Source organism: Poecilia reticulata, linkage group LG21, assembly GCF_000633615.1.
Source record: "Poecilia reticulata strain Guanapo linkage group LG21, Guppy_female_1.0+MT, whole genome shotgun sequence".
Classification (NCBI taxonomy): domain Eukaryota; kingdom Metazoa; phylum Chordata; class Actinopteri; order Cyprinodontiformes; family Poeciliidae; genus Poecilia; species Poecilia reticulata.
This window is the reverse complement of record NC_024351.1, coordinates 21,271,423-21,290,115: the sequence shown is the minus strand read 5'-3', so window position 1 is coordinate 21,290,115 and position 18,693 is coordinate 21,271,423. Positions and strand designations below refer to the sequence as shown.

The 18,693-nt window shown below is 41.7% G+C and overlaps 2 protein-coding genes across 7 annotated transcripts in view; one reads left to right on the top strand and one right to left on the bottom strand.

Annotated features, from left to right (window-relative positions):
- Nucleotides 1–9,980, top strand: part of hmbox1b (homeobox containing 1 b) — a 21,214-nt gene extending 11,234 nt beyond the window's left edge. For 2 of the 3 annotated variants that reach the window (XM_008398151.2, XM_008398150.2), the window contains exons 4-10: nucleotides 974–1,084; nucleotides 2,278–2,431; nucleotides 2,607–2,689; nucleotides 3,763–3,858; nucleotides 3,974–4,068; nucleotides 4,356–4,439; nucleotides 5,330–9,980. In XM_008398151.2, coding sequence (XP_008396373.1) covers nucleotides 974–1,084; nucleotides 2,278–2,431; nucleotides 2,607–2,689; nucleotides 3,763–3,858; nucleotides 3,974–4,068; nucleotides 4,356–4,439; nucleotides 5,330–5,473 — 767 coding nt within the window. In that variant the 3' untranslated portion in view covers nucleotides 5,474–9,980. The remainder of the gene's footprint in view (nucleotides 1–973; nucleotides 1,085–2,277; nucleotides 2,432–2,606; nucleotides 2,690–3,762; nucleotides 3,859–3,973; nucleotides 4,069–4,355; nucleotides 4,440–5,329) is intronic. The other variant, XM_017302268.1, reaches the window with a different exon arrangement.
- LOC103457764 (kinesin-like protein KIF13B) overlaps nucleotides 7,872–18,693 on the bottom strand; it is a 38,418-nt gene continuing 27,596 nt past the window's right edge. Inside the window, exons 37-42 of one of the 4 annotated variants that reach the window (XM_008398149.2) lie at nucleotides 18,563–18,619; nucleotides 17,539–17,632; nucleotides 17,156–17,271; nucleotides 13,966–14,037; nucleotides 11,325–12,570; nucleotides 7,872–11,249 (exon numbers count right to left, since the gene is read on the bottom strand). In XM_008398149.2, the coding sequence (XP_008396371.2) occupies nucleotides 11,005–11,249; nucleotides 11,325–12,570; nucleotides 13,966–14,037; nucleotides 17,156–17,271; nucleotides 17,539–17,632; nucleotides 18,563–18,619 (1,830 nt within the window). In that variant the 3' untranslated portion in view covers nucleotides 7,872–11,004. The remainder of the gene's footprint in view (nucleotides 11,250–11,324; nucleotides 12,571–13,965; nucleotides 14,038–17,155; nucleotides 17,272–17,538; nucleotides 17,633–18,562; nucleotides 18,620–18,693) is intronic. The other 3 variants (XM_017302264.1, XM_017302265.1, XM_017302266.1) reach the window with 3 other exon arrangements.

Below are 18,693 nucleotides of genomic sequence, written 5' to 3'. Positions count from 1 at the left end.
TATATATTTGTAGAATAATTATTTTCTTCAACAACAGTTCCAGTAATTGTTTTAATTAGTTTAAAAAAAACTAAAAAGCAAATATCTTTTACTTAATTTTGCACCCATATTTGTTAAAAAGTTAGATTTTGTTCTTTTTATTTTAACACCTAAAATAGAAATAAAATGTTGGTTCTTTGGAGAAAAAAAAAGTTGGCAAATTTTATTTGGTAGTTATTTATCCAAAATGCAAAGTTGTTTAAGCAGATTGTTTGTTTCTGGAACTTTGGACTGTAAATGTTGCCTTAAACTGAAGAGGAGAGAACCTGGATAATAAAACTAAATCTAAATAATCTTCCCTCATCACTTCTGTATTGTCCCAATAGTTCACAAAAGTATAAAACGTGACTTTCCATCCATCTGCACTCTAAACCTGAATCCTTATTTTTTTTTTTTTATTTTAACACCTAAAAATAGAAATAAAATGTTTCTAACTGTAGAACGCATGCAGACCCCACATGGTGCCCTGGGTTGGTTAAGACCACCTAGTTGCCCTTTAACCATCAGATTGTTGCATGTCAGGATTTGAGTTGCAGTAATGAACAAAGATGTTATCAACCAAAGGGGAAAAAAATGTATTCTTTAACTTTGCCTGGAGGAAAATGCTCTCATCCATCATGCATTACTCTAAAGCCTTATCTAAAACTCCCATCTGTGGCTCATACGGCGTTCATGTATAATTAAACCGAGAGCAGAATCAGACGTGAAAAGCTAAATAAGAGGCATTGTTTGTAAATTACTGAAGACGTCGAGGTGCATTTCTTTGATTGCCAGCTGTGATTGGAGGAGGAGGTGAAATCAAAGCCAAGACAGGAGAAAAACACTTCACCCTCACTCATCTGCTCCTCTGTGCCTCTTGGGTCTCTGCTTTCTAATTATCCGCGTGTTGTTCCGGCGCTGTGATTGGACACGCGGCTGCCTTTTTGCTTTCCAGGCATCAGCCAGAGCAGGATCTCCCATTGGCTGCTGCAGCACGGCTCCGACCTGAGCGAGCAGAAGAAGAGGGCTTTCTACCGCTGGTACATCCTGGAGAAAACCACGCCAGGTAACACGGAGGGTTCAAACAAACCCCGGGGCAGATTTTCAGATCTTTAGACGAGGAAATGTGACGTCATGGTGGAAGTGGAGCTCTTCTCAATAGTTCCTTCCAGGCTTTTCTTTGGAAGCATTAGCGTGGAAAGCTTAGTCTCCGGAGCGGATGCAGTTTCTCATTACAGTGTGTAATAAGATGAGCTGGAGGAGTCGGCAATGCAGAGATGAACGCTGATCTCACCTCGACAAGATGAGGCGTCTTAAATGTTAGCACACACACGTGAACACGTTTTACAGTTTTAGAAAAAACAGCCCATACATGTCAAGATCAAAATATTTACAAAAACGAGTGCCAATGAGAACATGAGGGGACACCATGATGGCAGCAGTTTAGGATAAACTATACAAAATCATCTAGAAATATTTAATGGAACCAAAAATACTTGGGAGCGGCTACATGTGGCAATTTTTACATAAGAGCTCCATATTCAGCACTTCAAAATGACCAGTTCTGGAGTCAGCTGTGCATGTTTACATAATCCAAGGAGGTATGCAAAGCAGTGTGACGTGAAAACAGTGTTTCCATTGCGGTTTTGTGAAATACACGAAGTTTGATACGGCTGGAAAAGACACCTCATCCTAGCGCAAAATCTTATAATAAAAAGAAGTCACTTTTTTTTCAAAATTGGTATTTCAATGTTCATTTATTTTTATAATTTCAAATTGCATAATTTTATGTTCAATGGAAACGCAGCTTCTTGCGTATTTTAATCTCATGCTATGCCATGCAGGTGTTTTGTCTGCATTGATTAAGTCTGACTCACTTCCACATGCTGAATGCTTGAGGAAGCTCCAGCGGCAGAGAATACCAACTTGAATAATTTTACCATTCTATTATTGACCACTTGGAGGCGCTGGTAGTGTATTGACCCTGTTGATCCTCTTTTATTCCTTGCTAAGGAATAAAAGGAGACATTATGGAAATACTGATAGAGCAATGCACTGTTTCTACTAGTGGCTCTGCAGTTCTGGTTCTTTCCCGTGGGAGAACATGTGCTCCCCGTTTACCGCTCTGGTGACCCAAACCACTGTATTTCAGTTTGCGTCTCCTGACCACGAACACACCTGCACCCAGACGAGCGGCTTCGCTCTCTGTGCAGCGCGTTCCGTTGTAACCCATCGCCGGTTCTCCTGCTGCTGCTCCAGGTGCCACTCTGAACATGAGGCCAGCGCCGCTGCCTCTGGAGGAGATGGAGTGGAGGCAAACCCCGCCGCCCCTCGCCACCGCCCCCGGAACCTTCCGGCTGCGCCGGGGAAGCCGCTTCACCTGGAGGAAGGAGTGCCTGGCTGTGATGGAGAGGTAAGGGTGGAGGAGACGGCTTCATAACGCCGCGGTTATTTCCTCCAGGAGTAAAAGGCAGTCTGGACAATGAAATGACTTCCAGTGTCTACAAAATCAAACATCAGCCCAACAATATTGTTGATATTGTCCTTTGTTGTGAAATTAAATGAATCGGTGTGATTATTGTTTCCAGCTACTTCAATGACAACCAGTACCCAGATGAAGCCAAAAGAGAGGAGATAGCCAACGCCTGCAATGCTGTTATTCAGAAACCAGGTGAGCTACACTAACAAATCCTCACTGAAGAATTAATCAACTTTTATTTTAAATAATTTGTATTCTTCTTTTGGTTGTGCTCCAGTTCAGCCTTGGTGGCAACGTTTGTCCTGTCTGATTTAGACGCAATTAAACTTATCTTAACCTGCATAGTTATGCTAACACTTTCCTATTTCTTTTCATTTTAAAGGTTAGCAATTGACTGAAAACAGGGCATGTCTTCACATCCTTAAAAGTCTTAAATTCATTCAGAAGTAAAAATTATTTGCCCTTAAATACTTTAATCACAAGTTTTGTCATATCTGGACTATTTAATCTTGTATATCCGTTTTTTTCTGTTTTCTCACAGGACTTTACTGTTGCATCAACATTTGAGTCGCATACAAACGTCTTCTCTGCATTCTGTTACTTGAGGCAGCAGCAGCTAGCAGTAACTAGGTGCTAATGTACCCTTGCTAGCTAGCTTACTAGCTTTTCTTTTTTACATCCATCATGGATAGGAGCAGACAACGTTGGCTGGACGACGTTCGTTTTCACCTTTGGCTCACTTCTGTTGCCAACCAGTGAATGTTATTTGCATTTTTGTTTATATTTGTCACATTTTTACATTTGATTCTAAACTCTATTCATAATGGTCTTAAAAAGTGGCTAAAAGATTGTAAATCATAAACATCTAGAAACTATGTTCTATTTGAAGTGAAGTTCAACTTAAAATGCTTTACTTCCTTTTCTTGTTTCTAAGGGGATTGTTCAGAGTTGGCGACTTAACAGGCATCAATTGGAGATTATTTCTCAATGTTTCAGCTGTAACTGGTTTGATTTGAACACTGTGTGAACGTCTGTCTCTGCCTGTAGTGCCAAGGAATGTATCCGTCTCTGTGGGTCACACAGAGGTAACGGGCGTAAAATATGCTGCAGAGTTTTGTTTTCAGACTTCAGTGCGTCAGACATCACGACTGAAGGAATCTCAAATGCCGCCAGCGACGTTTCTGTGAATCTAAACATTCTGAAAAATATTCCCATTAATTAAGAGGCGTGTTAAAGCAAGACTGCTTGGTGTGTTTTCTCCATAGGGAAGAAGCTGTCTGATCTGGAGAGGGTGACCTCCCTGAAAGTCTACAACTGGTTCGCTAACCGGCGCAAGGAGATCAAGAGACGAGCTAATATTGGTAACGAGGGCGCCACATGCTGGCAGAGCACTTTGTGTTCTAACGAACGTCACATTTAATATCTGATGAACTGAATGTTCACCGTAAAACTGATAATCCATCCTCTTCCTCCAAGAAGCAACAATCCTAGAGAGTCATGGGATAGACGTTCAGAGTCCGGGTGGACACTCCAACAGCGACGACATCGATGGGAATGACTTTGCAGAGCAGGTAGTGGCATACACACACACACACACACACGCACACACACACAAACACGCACAGAACTAAGCAGCAGCCTGTGTGCTTGGCATAAAACTCGAACATAAAAAGACGAGCTGCTGCGTTTCAACTGCTGCTTACCTCGTGAAACTCTGTAGTCAGCTCTCACTAAATATAGAAAAGGCACACTTGCTTCAGTCTGATGCATTGCCCTCATTAACAAGCCTTCCTGTTGTTGGAACAAATGGAAGCAGAAGTAAGGCAGTGAGCCGTCTCTGTCTGTTCCCCCGTCTCAGGCCTGCGACCTGCCCTACTTCGACAAGAGACCTCTCAGCCGACCGTTTGGCCTTTACCGCCTGGAGCCCACCTCACCTACACAGGTAACTGGGAGAAGAATGTAGTAAGGGCTACATTCACTGATGTCCTCATGACAAGAGCATGATGGGGTGAGGGAGGCAATGCTGAAACCTGATTGGCTCAAAGAGAAATGTACATAAAATACAGGGATTTTAAGGTAAAATTTGGAATAAAATGGTCTAATCTACATCAGGGTTGTAACAGAATGCAGTTTGAGTTTTGAAGACTGTTTGGAAAAGGAAAAAAACCTTCCTGTTTGCTTATTTAAGCTTTGACTAGACCTCCTATGAGAAAGCATAACCCTGTCCCAAATAAATTTGGGAAAAGTCCACCAAAGTGACACTGAGGAGCGTTGTCACTTTTAATTTATCATTACAGCCCTAAACTGTTCAATAAAAGTTGGATTTCATAAAATTATGATTTTTTTCCCCTCCCTCTGTTTAATGTATGAAAAATAGATAAAGGTGAATTTCTGCTTCTTAAAGTTGGAAATGTTCATAAATAAAACAAATTAATGACAAAATGTAAAAAGAAAAAAAATGGAATTAATAATAAAATGAGCTTGAATAGTTTATATTATAACACACACAAGTGGATTATGGGAATAAACCCAGCAGTTCTACTGACTGAGTTTGAGACATGGGGTGAATTTTTCAGTTTCTAGATGAAAATACCTTAAGCTACACTTTTCAAATTATTTAGAAGAAAAACATTTAATACATAATGTATATTTTCCTTCTACCTCAGAAATATGCTCTGATTTGTGTTCCATCTCCTTAAATTCCAAAAAGATGCATTATTATGTGACAAACTGTAGAGACGTGAGCTGAAAGGCTGATGAAGGATTGACTCAGGTTCTCAGCAGCTCATGAAGAGTTGATCATCAGACATCCTGTCTTGATTTTCCCGTTAGGACGACAGCGCGGCTCACAACGAGCATCAGGACCCCATCTCTCTGGCCGTGGAGATGGCTGCCGTCAACCACACCATCTTGGCGCTGTCCAGAACCGGAGGCGTGCCCAGCGACATCAAGACCGAGTCCCTGGAGGATGAATGAAGCGCTCAGGAACCGGGACGGAGCGAGAGAACAAAGCCCAGTCGAGACGGGGGACGACGGGGAGCGTTTAAAAAGACAAAAAGAGGAAAAAAAAAAAGACCAAAATAATCTTAGTAAAATTGTCTCCGCTCCTCCCAGAACTTCCATGTAAAACAGTGATTACCCCCAACACTCCTCCCCCCTCCTCACCCTATTCTACTCACTATACCGACCCAGCTGGCAGACATTGCTACTGTAGGCTTTGTGACAGAAGAAGCAGCAGCCAGTTGTGAACCTCCCGCCTAACGGTGGCTCCTCTCTGGGACCGGGTCTCCCAGGAACTCCTCTCCCTTCCCAAAACAGGATACCTCTTCTTCTTCTTCTTCTTCAGTTTTTCTCTCCTCTTCCTTCCCTCAGCAGCCTGGTTGTCTGAGCCGATCCTCAGTCTCTCACCTCAACCTCAGAGAAAAAAAAAAAAACGACGCACTGTGTATATATAGCGGACTTCTAAAGGTTCTCAGTCACCCTCACCTCATGACATACTACCTACACCCTCAGATTCACCTCTTCTCAGTGCAGAGCATTAGAAGAGGAGCCGTCCGCTGATGAAGAGCGCTTCCTCCTCTTCCTCTCCGGCCGCAAGGCGATCGGCTGGGATCGTTTGACCCTCGGCGCGGGTCCGGTCAGTCTCTTACCGAGGTTCTGCTTTCCTTTCTCTCGCAGTTGCGCTGCTACATTCGATTGACGCCTAACCAACTTTGCAAGATGTCTGTTAAGAAGTAGCCTTACCTCCCCTCAGCTGGTTCTTCATATCCCACCGTTCCAAAGTGCACAAACAAAATCTGCACAGTTCAAGTTTCTACCCAACAGCAGCTGCAGCAGGGTTTTTATTTGTAATCTCTTATGTTAAACTCCCCTCAGAGTCGTTGAGGATGAATCAACCTCCCTTAGATGTCCAGTAAGGGAACAGTTGCTTTGTTTTCCATGTCATCCATGCCAAAGGAAGTGGCTCTGTGCTGAGTGAACCCAAAGCGACCTCTAACTCCTTTGGTGTCGATTCCTCCTCAGTGTTCAGTGAAGCCTCTCCAGCTGCGGTAGGCTCCACACTACAGCAGGCCTGTGTCTGGACTGGTAGGTATTGGCAGGCACTTATATTATACCCCTAAGCTATTTACTACTTCTGTGACGCTGCCTACTTCTTTATAATGATAATAATGTAAGCTATGTGCTTTGTTTTTGTTTGTTTTTTTATACAGCAGATATTAAATTAGACTGAATTCACACTGGAGATAAATATCAAAGAACTCTACAAACGTCTGTTTTTTTTTTTTTTTCTATTTCACCTATAAATAACCTCAAAGGGAAACATTGAAGGGAATCAGTCACTTCAGGTGTCTTGGTTTCTTCTTGTCCTAAATGAAAGTTCTCCAAAACCCTGGCTGGAGATGAACCTAGCTTCGTCTCTACTTTAGATGCATTATATTGTGGCAAGAAGTCAGGGAAAACCGCTAGCCTGACATTGTCCAGAAATTGCTCTTAGTGTTGATAAATGATTGGGTTGTCCAAAGGACAGGAAGTGGTGCAAAAGTTCCCATGATTGATGGTTTGAGTCTCTACAGTACGGTTTAGCCTCCATCGTTCACTGCACCACAGCTCCATCTTGGGGTTCAAATGGAGTTGGTAAATTCCTACTTCCTGGTTGGGGAAGAAAAAAAAAAAAGAAAAAAAACGGCACCTCCCTCTGAAGTCAGATTTTCTACTGGGAAACTAGGAGCAACTCCAACTACCCAAAGTTATGACTTATAAGGTTGACTTTGAATTTAAATACGGCCACTCTCTGTTTATTTTCCAAGACACACAAGTAAGGGTGTGTGTAAAATCAGTGCTACACGTGGTGCCTGTGACTACAACCTGAACAAATGAAAAGCAGTGTTTTGCTTATGGAAAGTAAAGCTTAAAACGTTTGTAAAAATATACTGTAGTCTGTGGCATCGCCATGTTGAAATTCCAAATTTTTTTTTTAAACTCGGGTCTGATGTTAAAACCGACTCTGTTATGTCTGACGTAACTGGAATACAGCATAACAACGGATTGTATGTAAAACTGAACCCAGTAATCGGGTAAGTTAAGCCAATGTAGCCCTCATGGCTCCCTTATCCTAGTCGTGTTGGTTGCCGGCTCTCTCCTTTTGAGTTGAACCTCAAGTTTTCCCTATATTTACCCATTGGATATGTCCCACCCATGCACTGGGTAAAAAAAAAAAAAACCAACTCGGCAAGTTGGAATAAAAAAATATACACAAATTGAGAGAAAATATTACTTTTGTGCAAGAAAATGTCAGATAATGCTCATTTACAGTTTTTAACTCCACATGGCAACATTCTTTGACGTGGGACGTTTATATTTTTGTTCAGAGTACTTTTTTTTTTTTTTTTTTAAGGAAAATTGAGCACGTTTTAAATGGCGCACCCATTCAAAATCCTCCCATAGAATCAAACTGGTGTCAGTGGCTCCATTTGTAGGATTACATTAGACTTTAATGCATCATTGGAACTTTCCAGCTTCTCATCCAAGTTAGTCAGCCATGGCTCATTGAAAACTTGTAATTGCTTAGGTAGCCTCAGACATGTAGGGGCTGTGGTGGCATCCACCGTTTCCCATGAGTTGCAGCGCTAAAGAAAACACAAAATGTCTTCATGGTGGTATTTGATCCAGTATTGAAATAGTTGAAGCAGCAGATTCAACCATTTAGAGCCCTGTAATGGGCTCTAAACAAAAACCACTTGGTAAGCGCTGCTAAGCTAATATTCACACATTGTTTTTGTATTCATCTTGTTCTCAGACTTTAATACTGACCAAGAAGAAGATGTAAATCATTAGATTTACACAAGTCTAACACCCTAACATTAGCTGGGTCATTAGTTAGGCTATCTGCTGAGGTAGCTAGCAGGGGTTGACAATTACAGGTTTTAAACTTAACTTTTGTAAGAGTGGTTGATGTCACTCCTCTAGTTTTTACACAAACACTGAATTCAGCAGAATACAGTTGGAGATCTTGAAAGGTGAGGCTACGCTATGCTAGGCTAGATCAAACATGTTAACTCAAAAGATTTAAAAACTCAGTCTTTCCTGTTAGTCTATTCTGCTTTGGATATCTTTGATGTAAAAATCATGTTCATTTTTGTATGAAGATATACAGCTAATATTTTCTGTATGGGGAAAAAAATGTCAACTTTGTCAAACTTTAACTGCTCTTGGGGGCCCCCTATAGGATCCGGAGAGGCTATGCAGATGCTTATGTCGGTTTGCCTTGAGCTCACAATTCAAGATGCAAAGTGAGGAGATATTTTTGGACAAAGTCAGGCTAGCTGTGCGTTTCCCCGCCTTTATGCTACCATTCTACCTTCATGTTAAGCAGAGTCATGCCAATACTTTTTACCAAAAAAAAAAAAGTGAATAAAATTTTTAGACCACATGCAAGACTGTCCAATGGTTTTGGAGAACTGAAAAAACAGAACTGAAAAAAACCTCATGGCAGGAAAACATTTCTTGTGATTCTTAATATCTAAAATGATTTGATGTTTGATGAACCAGGTTACATGTTACAACACTAAAAGTGTAACTTTTTTTTTTTTTTTGAAATACACCTCATGCTCATAACTCCCCATGCTGGGTTCTGCTTTAGAAAAGCTAATCAACAGCTTCCGCTTGTAAGAAGCTAAAAAACAAAACAGGTTTTTAAAGGAAGTGGTAAAAAAAAAAAAGTATGTATTTATGCTAATTTTTTTAATGGTAATGTACAAAGACGAATGACATGCTTTGAAATGAAATGTGCTTTATAGTTAAATTAATGCTCTTTCATTTTACCAAACTTATTTTTCTATTATCGTTTTAGCATTTAGCTGTCCTCCATTGTCCGACTGAGCAACAGTTTCATGAAAAGGCCAACAAAGATGCACCTTATGAAAAGTATTGATGAGTAAGCTTGAACTGTAACCTCCACCAGTGTACTACAATACAGTTATACACACGGTAGGGCTGGTGTAGCATTAACACGTCACACATAGTATTCCAGCTGTGATGGATGTCAGTGTCTACACACTAACCAGATCGGTTGAGGTTAATGAAGGGAGGAATACTGCAGAGTGCGTTCAGAGATTTTTCTCTCAATAACTCATATTCAGATGTCTGCCTTGAACTTTGACATGCCATGATCTGTCAAATTACTGGTTTGTGAGAGTGTGTGTGTGTGTGTGTGTGTGCGTGCGCGCGTGTGTGTGGTGGACGCTTACCAGAACGGAGGCGTCCTCTTACGGTGTGGCTACGTGTCGGTCAATGTCTTCAAGTGAAATGCCACCCGGTTCATCCCACTATCACTTAGGAACAGAGGACTGAATGCTGTCGTATCAATCACAAATATAGTTAAGTTCAAAATTACTGTATTGCCCATTTCAGAATTTAGTGCCTTTTTTGGACAGTAGACTGTTCTGTAATTAAGATGTAGTATATAAACATTTTTTGTACAGTTTCTTTGTCCATTTTTTAACTTGTTTATTTTAGTATGATATCTATATTATATATATATATATATATAATGTACAAGAGAATAAAGCTATATCAATGACGTTACCCATCTTGTCTTTCATCCAGTCCGAAGAGAAACAAATAACCAATATATCTTTATTTTCAAATAAATAAGCATCCAAAGCAGTCAAATTGATCTGCCTAAATGCAAATGTGTGTGTATACATGATATATATATAATTTATATATATTTATACAATATATAATATATATATTTAAAGATATATTTTATATATCTATAATATATATAAAAAAAGTTATGAATCAGAAATTACTCTTAATTTTTCCGCTCCAAGTATTTTCACACACAAAAAAAATCCCTAAAATACACATGCATGGCAGGAAGACGACCCATTTAAGTAGAAATTATTACTATAATTATCAGAGTGCAAGTTTGTGTAAAAGTAGAAACATTCATTCAAGAACCAGATCGATCTCAATGATCAACACTTCCAGCAGGACACATTTTGGTTGGACATGATCAAGGCACTCGTGTTTAGCAGTAGTTAAGGCACAGTAGTCCACTCACATGCTCCAAATACACAAATATCATCCACAAACAGCATAATGTTAAAAGACAAGAAAAGTGAATATGTAAAAAAAACAATGCATTCAAGTTGGAATTAGTGTCATCTAGTGAGCTCATTCCACAGTATTAAAAATTCAGAGAAGTTGTACAGTTTTCCTCATGTTCAGTACTTAACGCAGAAAACCATTTTTATATGAAGCTTCTAAACAGCTAAGCCATGACTCATGTAGGCTTTCGAAGGCTGCTGCACAACATGCAGAATGTGCTTCTGAGGTTTTCAGTGTCTCTAAAATAAATACTTTTCTGCAAATCTCTGTTTAAAACATTCAATATTTATGTATTTGTCAGTGAAGTAATACCAGCCGTTCACACAGCAGCTCTCACAATGAAGGGCCAGATACTGAATCCTAGATTAAACTTCCAGACCACTGGCCACATTTCAAGTGTTCCACGATTTACGGTTCTCCCCTCTGCTGCGGCCGGCCGATCCAGTTTCACCTTTCGCCAGAGCGGTAAGAGCCGCCAAGTTTGGGCTGGACCCGGACAGGTTGGCACTACGACGCTTTTGCTGCTGGCGCCGGCGTTTGGCACCCCCACGGGTAACCCTGTCAGGCCTCACAAGCACTCCGTAGCCCGGGTTACAGTGGAAGTAGTGCTTCCCACCCACAGAGCCGTCGTTCTTTCCTGCAGACGGACCAACAGAGATCCGTAAGGGATGATGAGGAAAACCTGAACGGTAACAAGAGTCGCGTTTCTCACCTGCCGGGAGCTCCAGTTCAACTCCGACCCAGGTTCCCTCGGCAAAATCTGTGGGCCCAACGTACCGCACCGTCCCACTCTTATTGGTCCCCACAGACACAAACTCCCCTTCCTTCATCCAGTCGGGAAGAACGTCCGAAACGACTTCGTCTCCCTCCTCTAAGTCAGAGATGCTTTCGAGGCTCTCTGCCGGCACCGAGAGGTTGAGTCCCGCCCCGAGGCTGCCTCCCCGCCCCATCTGTGCCGGTTTACCGCCTTCTTCGCCCACAATCTGCTGGAAAGACTTGAGGTCTGAAGACTTGACTTTCTGTATCTTGAAGGGGTTGACTGCCAATGAACTGGACTTGGAGGGTTGGGTGGCACCAGTAGCAGCTTTGCTGGAAGACTCGGAAAGTGGTTTCAGACTGCCTTTGACTGTGGTTGAGGGTTGGGTGAGGGTGCTGTTTGTACCGGAAGGTTCAGGCGGTAATCCTTGTTGGGGTGAATCTTTAGGGTTAGAGTCTTCCATTGGTTGAGCAGCAGGAGTCTGGGTTACATCTGCAGCTGGATCTTGAGCACCGTCAGCAGCTGCCTGGTCTTGTTCCTGGTGCTGCGTAGCGATAGATTCTACCAAATTTTCATCTGCTTGGGTTTTACTCATAAGTAACGGATCGTGGTTATCCTCACTTGTAGCAGCGATGTCTGGATGCTTTGTTGGAGAACATTCAGAAGGATCCGTTAGTTGCGATTCTTCCTGTTCGTCGTGTCGTTCTCCCAGCGAATCAATGTGATTCTCTGAACCGTTTGATTGCTCTAGTTCAGTAGTATCAGCAGTTGGAACTTGGTTGTGTTCAGCCTGGTTTTCTGATTGTGCTTCTGTACTTGCAGCAGCTTCTTCCAGACTCTTTGAATCAATGGACAGAGATGGATTTGTCTCTTGTTCACAAAGATCCGACTCTGGCCGAGTTTGGTCAGTACTCGAGGCAGCCGTCTCTTTGGTTAAACCCAGTTTTTCAGGTGAGAACTGCTCCCTCGCTTCGTCATCTTCCTCCACTTCGTCTGATAACAAACTGGGTAGGTCCCAGCTCAGCGTGTAGACGTCTGAAAGCCTCGAGGCGGACATGTTGGACAACACATACCCGCTGGACGTGTCGCTAGCTGAACCGGAGCTAATGTCGTCGCTCTTTGGGATGATTGGAGGTGGGAGGGGGACTGATCTGGGGACCTCCGTTTGGACATCGACGGGAGGCATTTTCTCAGCGGGAACCTGAATGAAAACACAACCTCATGACATTACCTGTTTTGGGGACAGGTAATGTGCATTTGGAAATCAGGCATCTGTCAAATTTTGTTACATTAAAACTCAAAACTGTCACCGGTCATAAATAAAAGGTGTGGGAAACTATTGGTCAAGACTTAACCTGGGAGCCACAGAAGAGAGGCCTAACACTCCCCCATCCTTTGCTGATGGTTCAACTCTGTCTTGACCTTGATGTCTTCTCCAAGGAATCAACAAAATTACTCCAAGAACCAATCAACGACTCAAAGAAGTCACAGAATAACAACCTATAAAGCTCTGCAGGACTCACTTTCCTCTGTTTAAGGTCAGAATCCATGACTTAAAAACAAGAGAAGAAAATAACAGCTGTCCAAAAACAATAGTCTCACCTTCACCAAAAATACCTCTTGATATTTCAAAAGGCTTTTAGGAAAATATTCTGTATCACTTTATTTGAAGGGGTTTGCATAAGTTGCATTAAAAGTGTCATTATTTACTGAATGACACTTCATGACAAAAGTCGTAAACGTTCATGAAGACTCCATCTTCATGACAGATGCTATGTTGATGACAGTGTTGTGTCAGTCCCACCCCAATAAATAAAGTGTTACCAAATATTCTGTAGACTGACAAAACAAAACTAAAACCATTAGGAAGATTTACTGCTGGCCAAAACTTTCAGAAAAAGATCCTAACTATCCTGAGCATTAACGGCAGGAGAGCTAGCGCAAGAAGGGAGGTGTGAGCTACGTCCCCACGCATGATTGACAGCACGAAGACCCTCCTCCAGGCTCTGATTGGTTGTTTCTAACCAAGCAATGTGCTTCTGCGGATGGCAGTAAGTCCACAAAGACGAGGCAGAGGAGCTCGACTTTTTTCACATATTTGTCGCACAGTGTACCGTCAAGAGACGGTGGCAGTTTTAACAAATGTAGGCAAGAAACAAACAATACAATATATAAATAAATAAAAGTTGCATACTGCAGCTTTAAGCTTGAAGAGCCTCACACATGCCTAAATTAAAATAATCCTTCAGAGAATAGAAGCATAAAACACCAGAGTGTTGTACAAAGCTCACTGCCAATTATCACCAACGCTTGATGACTTTTCCCCCTAACAATGGAAATCATAATTTGAAAACCGTTTATTTTTTTACTCAGCTTATCTGAACCGTTTAAGAGCAACAACAAGTGAAAACAAAATCCAAAGGAGCGCAGATGCTTTTTGTAAGGCAGCATAAATGTTCTAACACACAAACGAGGGAAAGTCCTGTTAAATTCAGTTTTACTGATTAGACAGAAACAGTCAAATAGACACCATATGGCTTTCCATAAACCATCTATGGAATGTAGGAATCCAGAAAGTGTTTCCTGGCCGACTCACCGGCTGCTGATGTTTACACATGTCCTCTTCGACGCTGGCCGACTGAACCACGATGCGTGGAAGACTCTGCATCTGAAACAACGTCAACATGTTCATGTCTGTCCACATAAAATCTCCTGCATTTTTTATTTTTTTTGGCACCCATCAAATAAAAATGATTATCTGCCAAGAGACGAGCAAACACACCATCATATTCTCCAATCTAATAACAATCCTACATTAACAGAAAAAAAAAAAAAAAGAGTTGAATATTTCATTTGTTCCAGCGATCAGCAGGTGGGATGTTGATATAAGATATTCAAAGTGCAATTAGAATATTTGCTCCGTAAATCACTGATAATCACAATAAACTGGAGAATCAGTCGAGATAATTGCGTCTTAATGATAATTGTGTTTGTGTTCGTCTCATTTTAGCATTCATGCTACATGCAACTCTTATAATTTGTGCACTGATTAAATCTTTGCTGATTTCCTCTCCAACTGTTTCCCCCCCTAGAATAAAACCATAATTATTTTTTTTATATATATATATATAATCTGGTTGTAATTTCAGGATAATAAATCAGCACAGAGGCCCAACTGCGAGTTCAGCAGACAGGTAAAGAATCAGAGTGAGGCGGATCGGTCCGCCCTGGTCGCCACAGGCTCCATCAGCAGTTTGATTCAGATTAAAAGGTTTGTTTTTTTTTGTGAGCAGAGCCGATGGCCAGCCTTTACGTCAGACAGCAGGTCAAATACGTCGATCCTGCCCATCGGCGACTCTGGACGAGAAACCTGCAACGCAACGCAGAGGGTCAGGCTCACCGGGACGGTCTGATGTTTTGGAGCAGCGCCGCTCCAGGTGGCAGCATGCTGGAGCAGCTCTGTTATGTTAACTCTGATTTATTAATATTTTTGTAAACTTTTGTTCATTGTTATTATTTTTGGGGCAGTCATTTCCTCTGGTTTTGGATGCTGCGCATCTGGAAGGACTTTGACTCGTACTTTTGTTAGTGATGTCGTATGTGTAGCCATGCCAACAAGGTGTTTTTAACAACAGGGAGCAACTGATTAGCATCTAAGAACCTCAAGTAATACTTAAACTATAAACTTGAGGAGGTTCAAAGGAAGTCTCTACCATCTCTTCCATTGATCAGAATAGGCAAGGGTCTTATCCCCTACTCCAATGTCTCCCTGTGACGTTTTTAGTCCGATTCAATCAAACTCCATTTCATTTACCTAGAATTAAATGTCTGGTTCGTTTGGGGAAGTGTGACTGTGTAATTGACTGTTTGGTTGAAGTGAACTCTGTCATGGGTTCAAATGCATCTGTAAACATCAAGTGAACTGGAGACCGCTCCAAAAGCAGGAAGCAGACTATATAGCGCAAGGCATTCTGGGTAAATACAACCAAAACAAACTCGAGAGTCTGGCGCTAGCGGGAGAAATGATTTGTGGTCTTTTGCTAAAGACAAAAAAAATTCTACAGCTGCTAAAATCTCCATTTTTGTTTAAATTGAATGAAGAAGAAAGTGTCACTCAGTGTTTTCTTCAGTGGTTTTTGTATCGTTTCCTTCAGTGAACAGGTTTATTAAAGAGTTTGGTTTGTTTGACACAGTGCAGTGTGAAAGTGAACTGCAGCAGCTGTTAGAACCCTGGTCCTCAGTCAAACAGACTACTGGACTAGAGAGACGTATGAGAAGACGGCATCAAGGACAGACTGGAATTCTGCAGGAAGGACAAGCAGAAGACGGCTGCAATGTCTCTGATGGATCCTCCTGATTGGTTGGAATATTTGGTTAATCAAGGCGGAGGCAGGTTGAGATCAACAAGTCCTCCGAGACCATCAGTCCAGTCATAACCTGGCGATGACCTGTGTCCAGCATAGATCAGGAAGCTGAAACATTGACCCAATCAGACGCCGTCGTTCTGTGACTGAGCTGTTGGTGTGTTGACCTTCGTCAGCCTCTGTGACAGAACAGCTTCTAATTAGAGCAGTGGCCTGAAACGATGAGCCACCGAGGTCTGACGGGTTTTCACCTCGACCCAACGCCGCCGCCACCGCCTGCCGTTTCTATCAATAGCTTCCCATCGTGGCTCAAGGTGCTAATCAGTCCAGTCAGCTGAAGAGGTGTCTGGCTGCCATGAGAGAACTGGAGACCCCCAGGTTGCAACGACACAGGAGTGGGATGGTTTATAGGATGACATGGTGATAATCAACTCTACACACTGGGCTTCTGTCTCAGAGGTGTGTGTGTGTGTGTGTGTGTGTGTGTGTGTGTGCATGCAGAGGCTCAGCTGGGATCCCAAATACAACAACACAACACTGGGGTTATAGTCTCTGTGCTGATTACATCCAGGCTGAACTGAGCTAACAAGTTACAATACAACGGGACTCTTATTTTGTTATATAGAATCTAGGACATGATTATTTGGGTTAAATGTGATTGATTATTTAAATAGTGGTCAACTAATTTATTTGATTTGCTGAAAGAACTAAATATTCAGAGCAGCAATTAAGCCAAAACTATGCAAACAATAGATACATTTTGTATTTCAGATGAAAACCCTTGTTTGTCTGTAAATTTGTTCCCCAGGTGGTAAAGTTTCAGCTTCACTTGGGTCAAATTCTGTAAAAATAAAAATTCTACTAAGAACCTTTTGTTAAAAAAAAAAATTAACTGATCATCCCTATACTTTAATAAAGTCAAAGAGAAAGGCCTGAGATTTTCACATGTTGACATTAAAAGTATATTTTTAGCTGCCCCCTTTCTACAAATGATCACCTTTTACAAAAAGAATGCTGTGTTGTTGCATTTTGGGCCATAAAGTGCTTAAAAGAAAGGAAATAAAATTCATTTATTAGCATTTTTTATGTGCTTCTAATATTGTACAAAAAGGCTTAAGTAGTTAAATGAGAAATCTGCAAAAAGGGGCAATTTTTTATCCAATCGTCAGAATCAATTAATCGTCAGAGTAACCAATTAATCGTCAGAGTAACCGTCTGTTGCGACCCTAATATAGGCACAGATCCACCTCAGGCTCCAGAGACTTTGAGGCATCAATACAATTTTTGTTGAAATAATTATGCTCTCATCTACATAAGTACTGTTTCCATAGCAACCGAACAAATGAAACTGGCTGTTGATTAGACGGGGAGACATGTAGGGTCTGAGCCATAAACTGAGTCGTTTCAGAACCAGGAGAGTACCTGCTGCGGGCCGGCCGCCGCCTCCCGCTCCTCCCTCCCCGCAGGCAGCAGGGACTTCAGCAGCTTGGGGACGGCCTTCACTGGAGAGAGATAAGACGCAGCAAAGCCTGAATGCGCTGAGGGTGAAGATGGAGAGGTCGCAGGAGCAGACGTGGAGAGAAGAAGAAGAAGAAGAAGAAGAAGAAGAAGAAGGGAGGTGAGAGGGGACAGAGGAGTGAGAGTGAAAGAGATAAGCTTTTTGATGCAGAGCCAAGCTGAGATCCTGAGCTACGGGAAAAAAAAAAAAGAAGTCACCACCGACACACGAGGCAGCGAAGCGGGAGGAGACGCCTTAGAGCTGCAGACGGAACGGTTTGAGATGAGGAAGCATTTAGCAGACGTACCCGTCTCTGCGTTCAGGTTCTGGGACACGACGCCGGCCAGAGAGCGTCTGGTTGGAGGGGGGTCCACTGAGAGGTCCTGGTGGCTCTCCCAGCCCTGCAGGGGGTCAAACAAAGGTCATGAGAAGGAAGGTTCAGCTACCCAGAACTTAGAACAGCCTCTGACAGCCAGCAGGGGTGTAAATAGATTACCCCTGAACCTGGAAATTAAAGAAAAGTTCCATGATTTTAATTCTATTTTTATGCAAAGTATGATGTACGTTTGTAGTCAGCCTCTTACACTCAGATACCCGGAAATAAAATGGAGTGCTACCACTTTCAGACAACATTTGCTGCTTTTCTTTACCAGTGACAGGAACTCAGCCAAACACAGAGTATAGTATTGTATCAGCTTCCTAAAATAATGGCCTATGTCAAGGACAAAAGTTGGTTTGTTTTTTTTGCTTGTTTTGACCAAAACATTTTTAAAAAGAAAGAAGGAGTGATTTTGTTTTTCAAAATTACTTTTAGTTAAAAAAAATAACAACTTTGGACATTACTTTAGGAAGGTGACAATTTTCCTTCAAGTGTCACATGAAATATCAGGAAAATAATGAAGTTTGAAGTTACACCAAAAATTATAAAAAGCTGAAGTCATGAATAGTTTAGTATCTAATCAGCTACATTTTTTTTAATTTTGTGTTGAGTTTTAATTTCACATTTTAACTCAACTCAGATAAAATAAACGCATGCACAAGGTAAAACTTTTGATACCGTTCGGTTGTTTGTGGATTTTTGCATCCAGTTTCTGTGATTGCAGCATTTTTAGTTTGCAGCATTTTTCTGCTGCATCTTTGTGTTTGTGACTTTAAGAGTTGGCATCACTCATTCACTCACTGCACGTCTCAACCCGTCTCAACCCATCTGCCAGAGTCATTTTCTGTATATTCTCATGTTTTCTGATTGGGATCATATGACGTTTTTTTTTTCTTTTCTTTCAGACTTTTAACTTAATAACTGATGGTGTTAGTAGAAATGAGAATCTCACCTTGAAGTAAGTGAGCCTCTGAGTGGAGGAGGAGAGGTCCAGACTGCTGGCTGACAGCTGGTCAGACGGTTAGAGTGATGGACGGTAGGAGTTAGTGACAAGGAGGTTACAGAGAAACAGGTAGTAAAAGA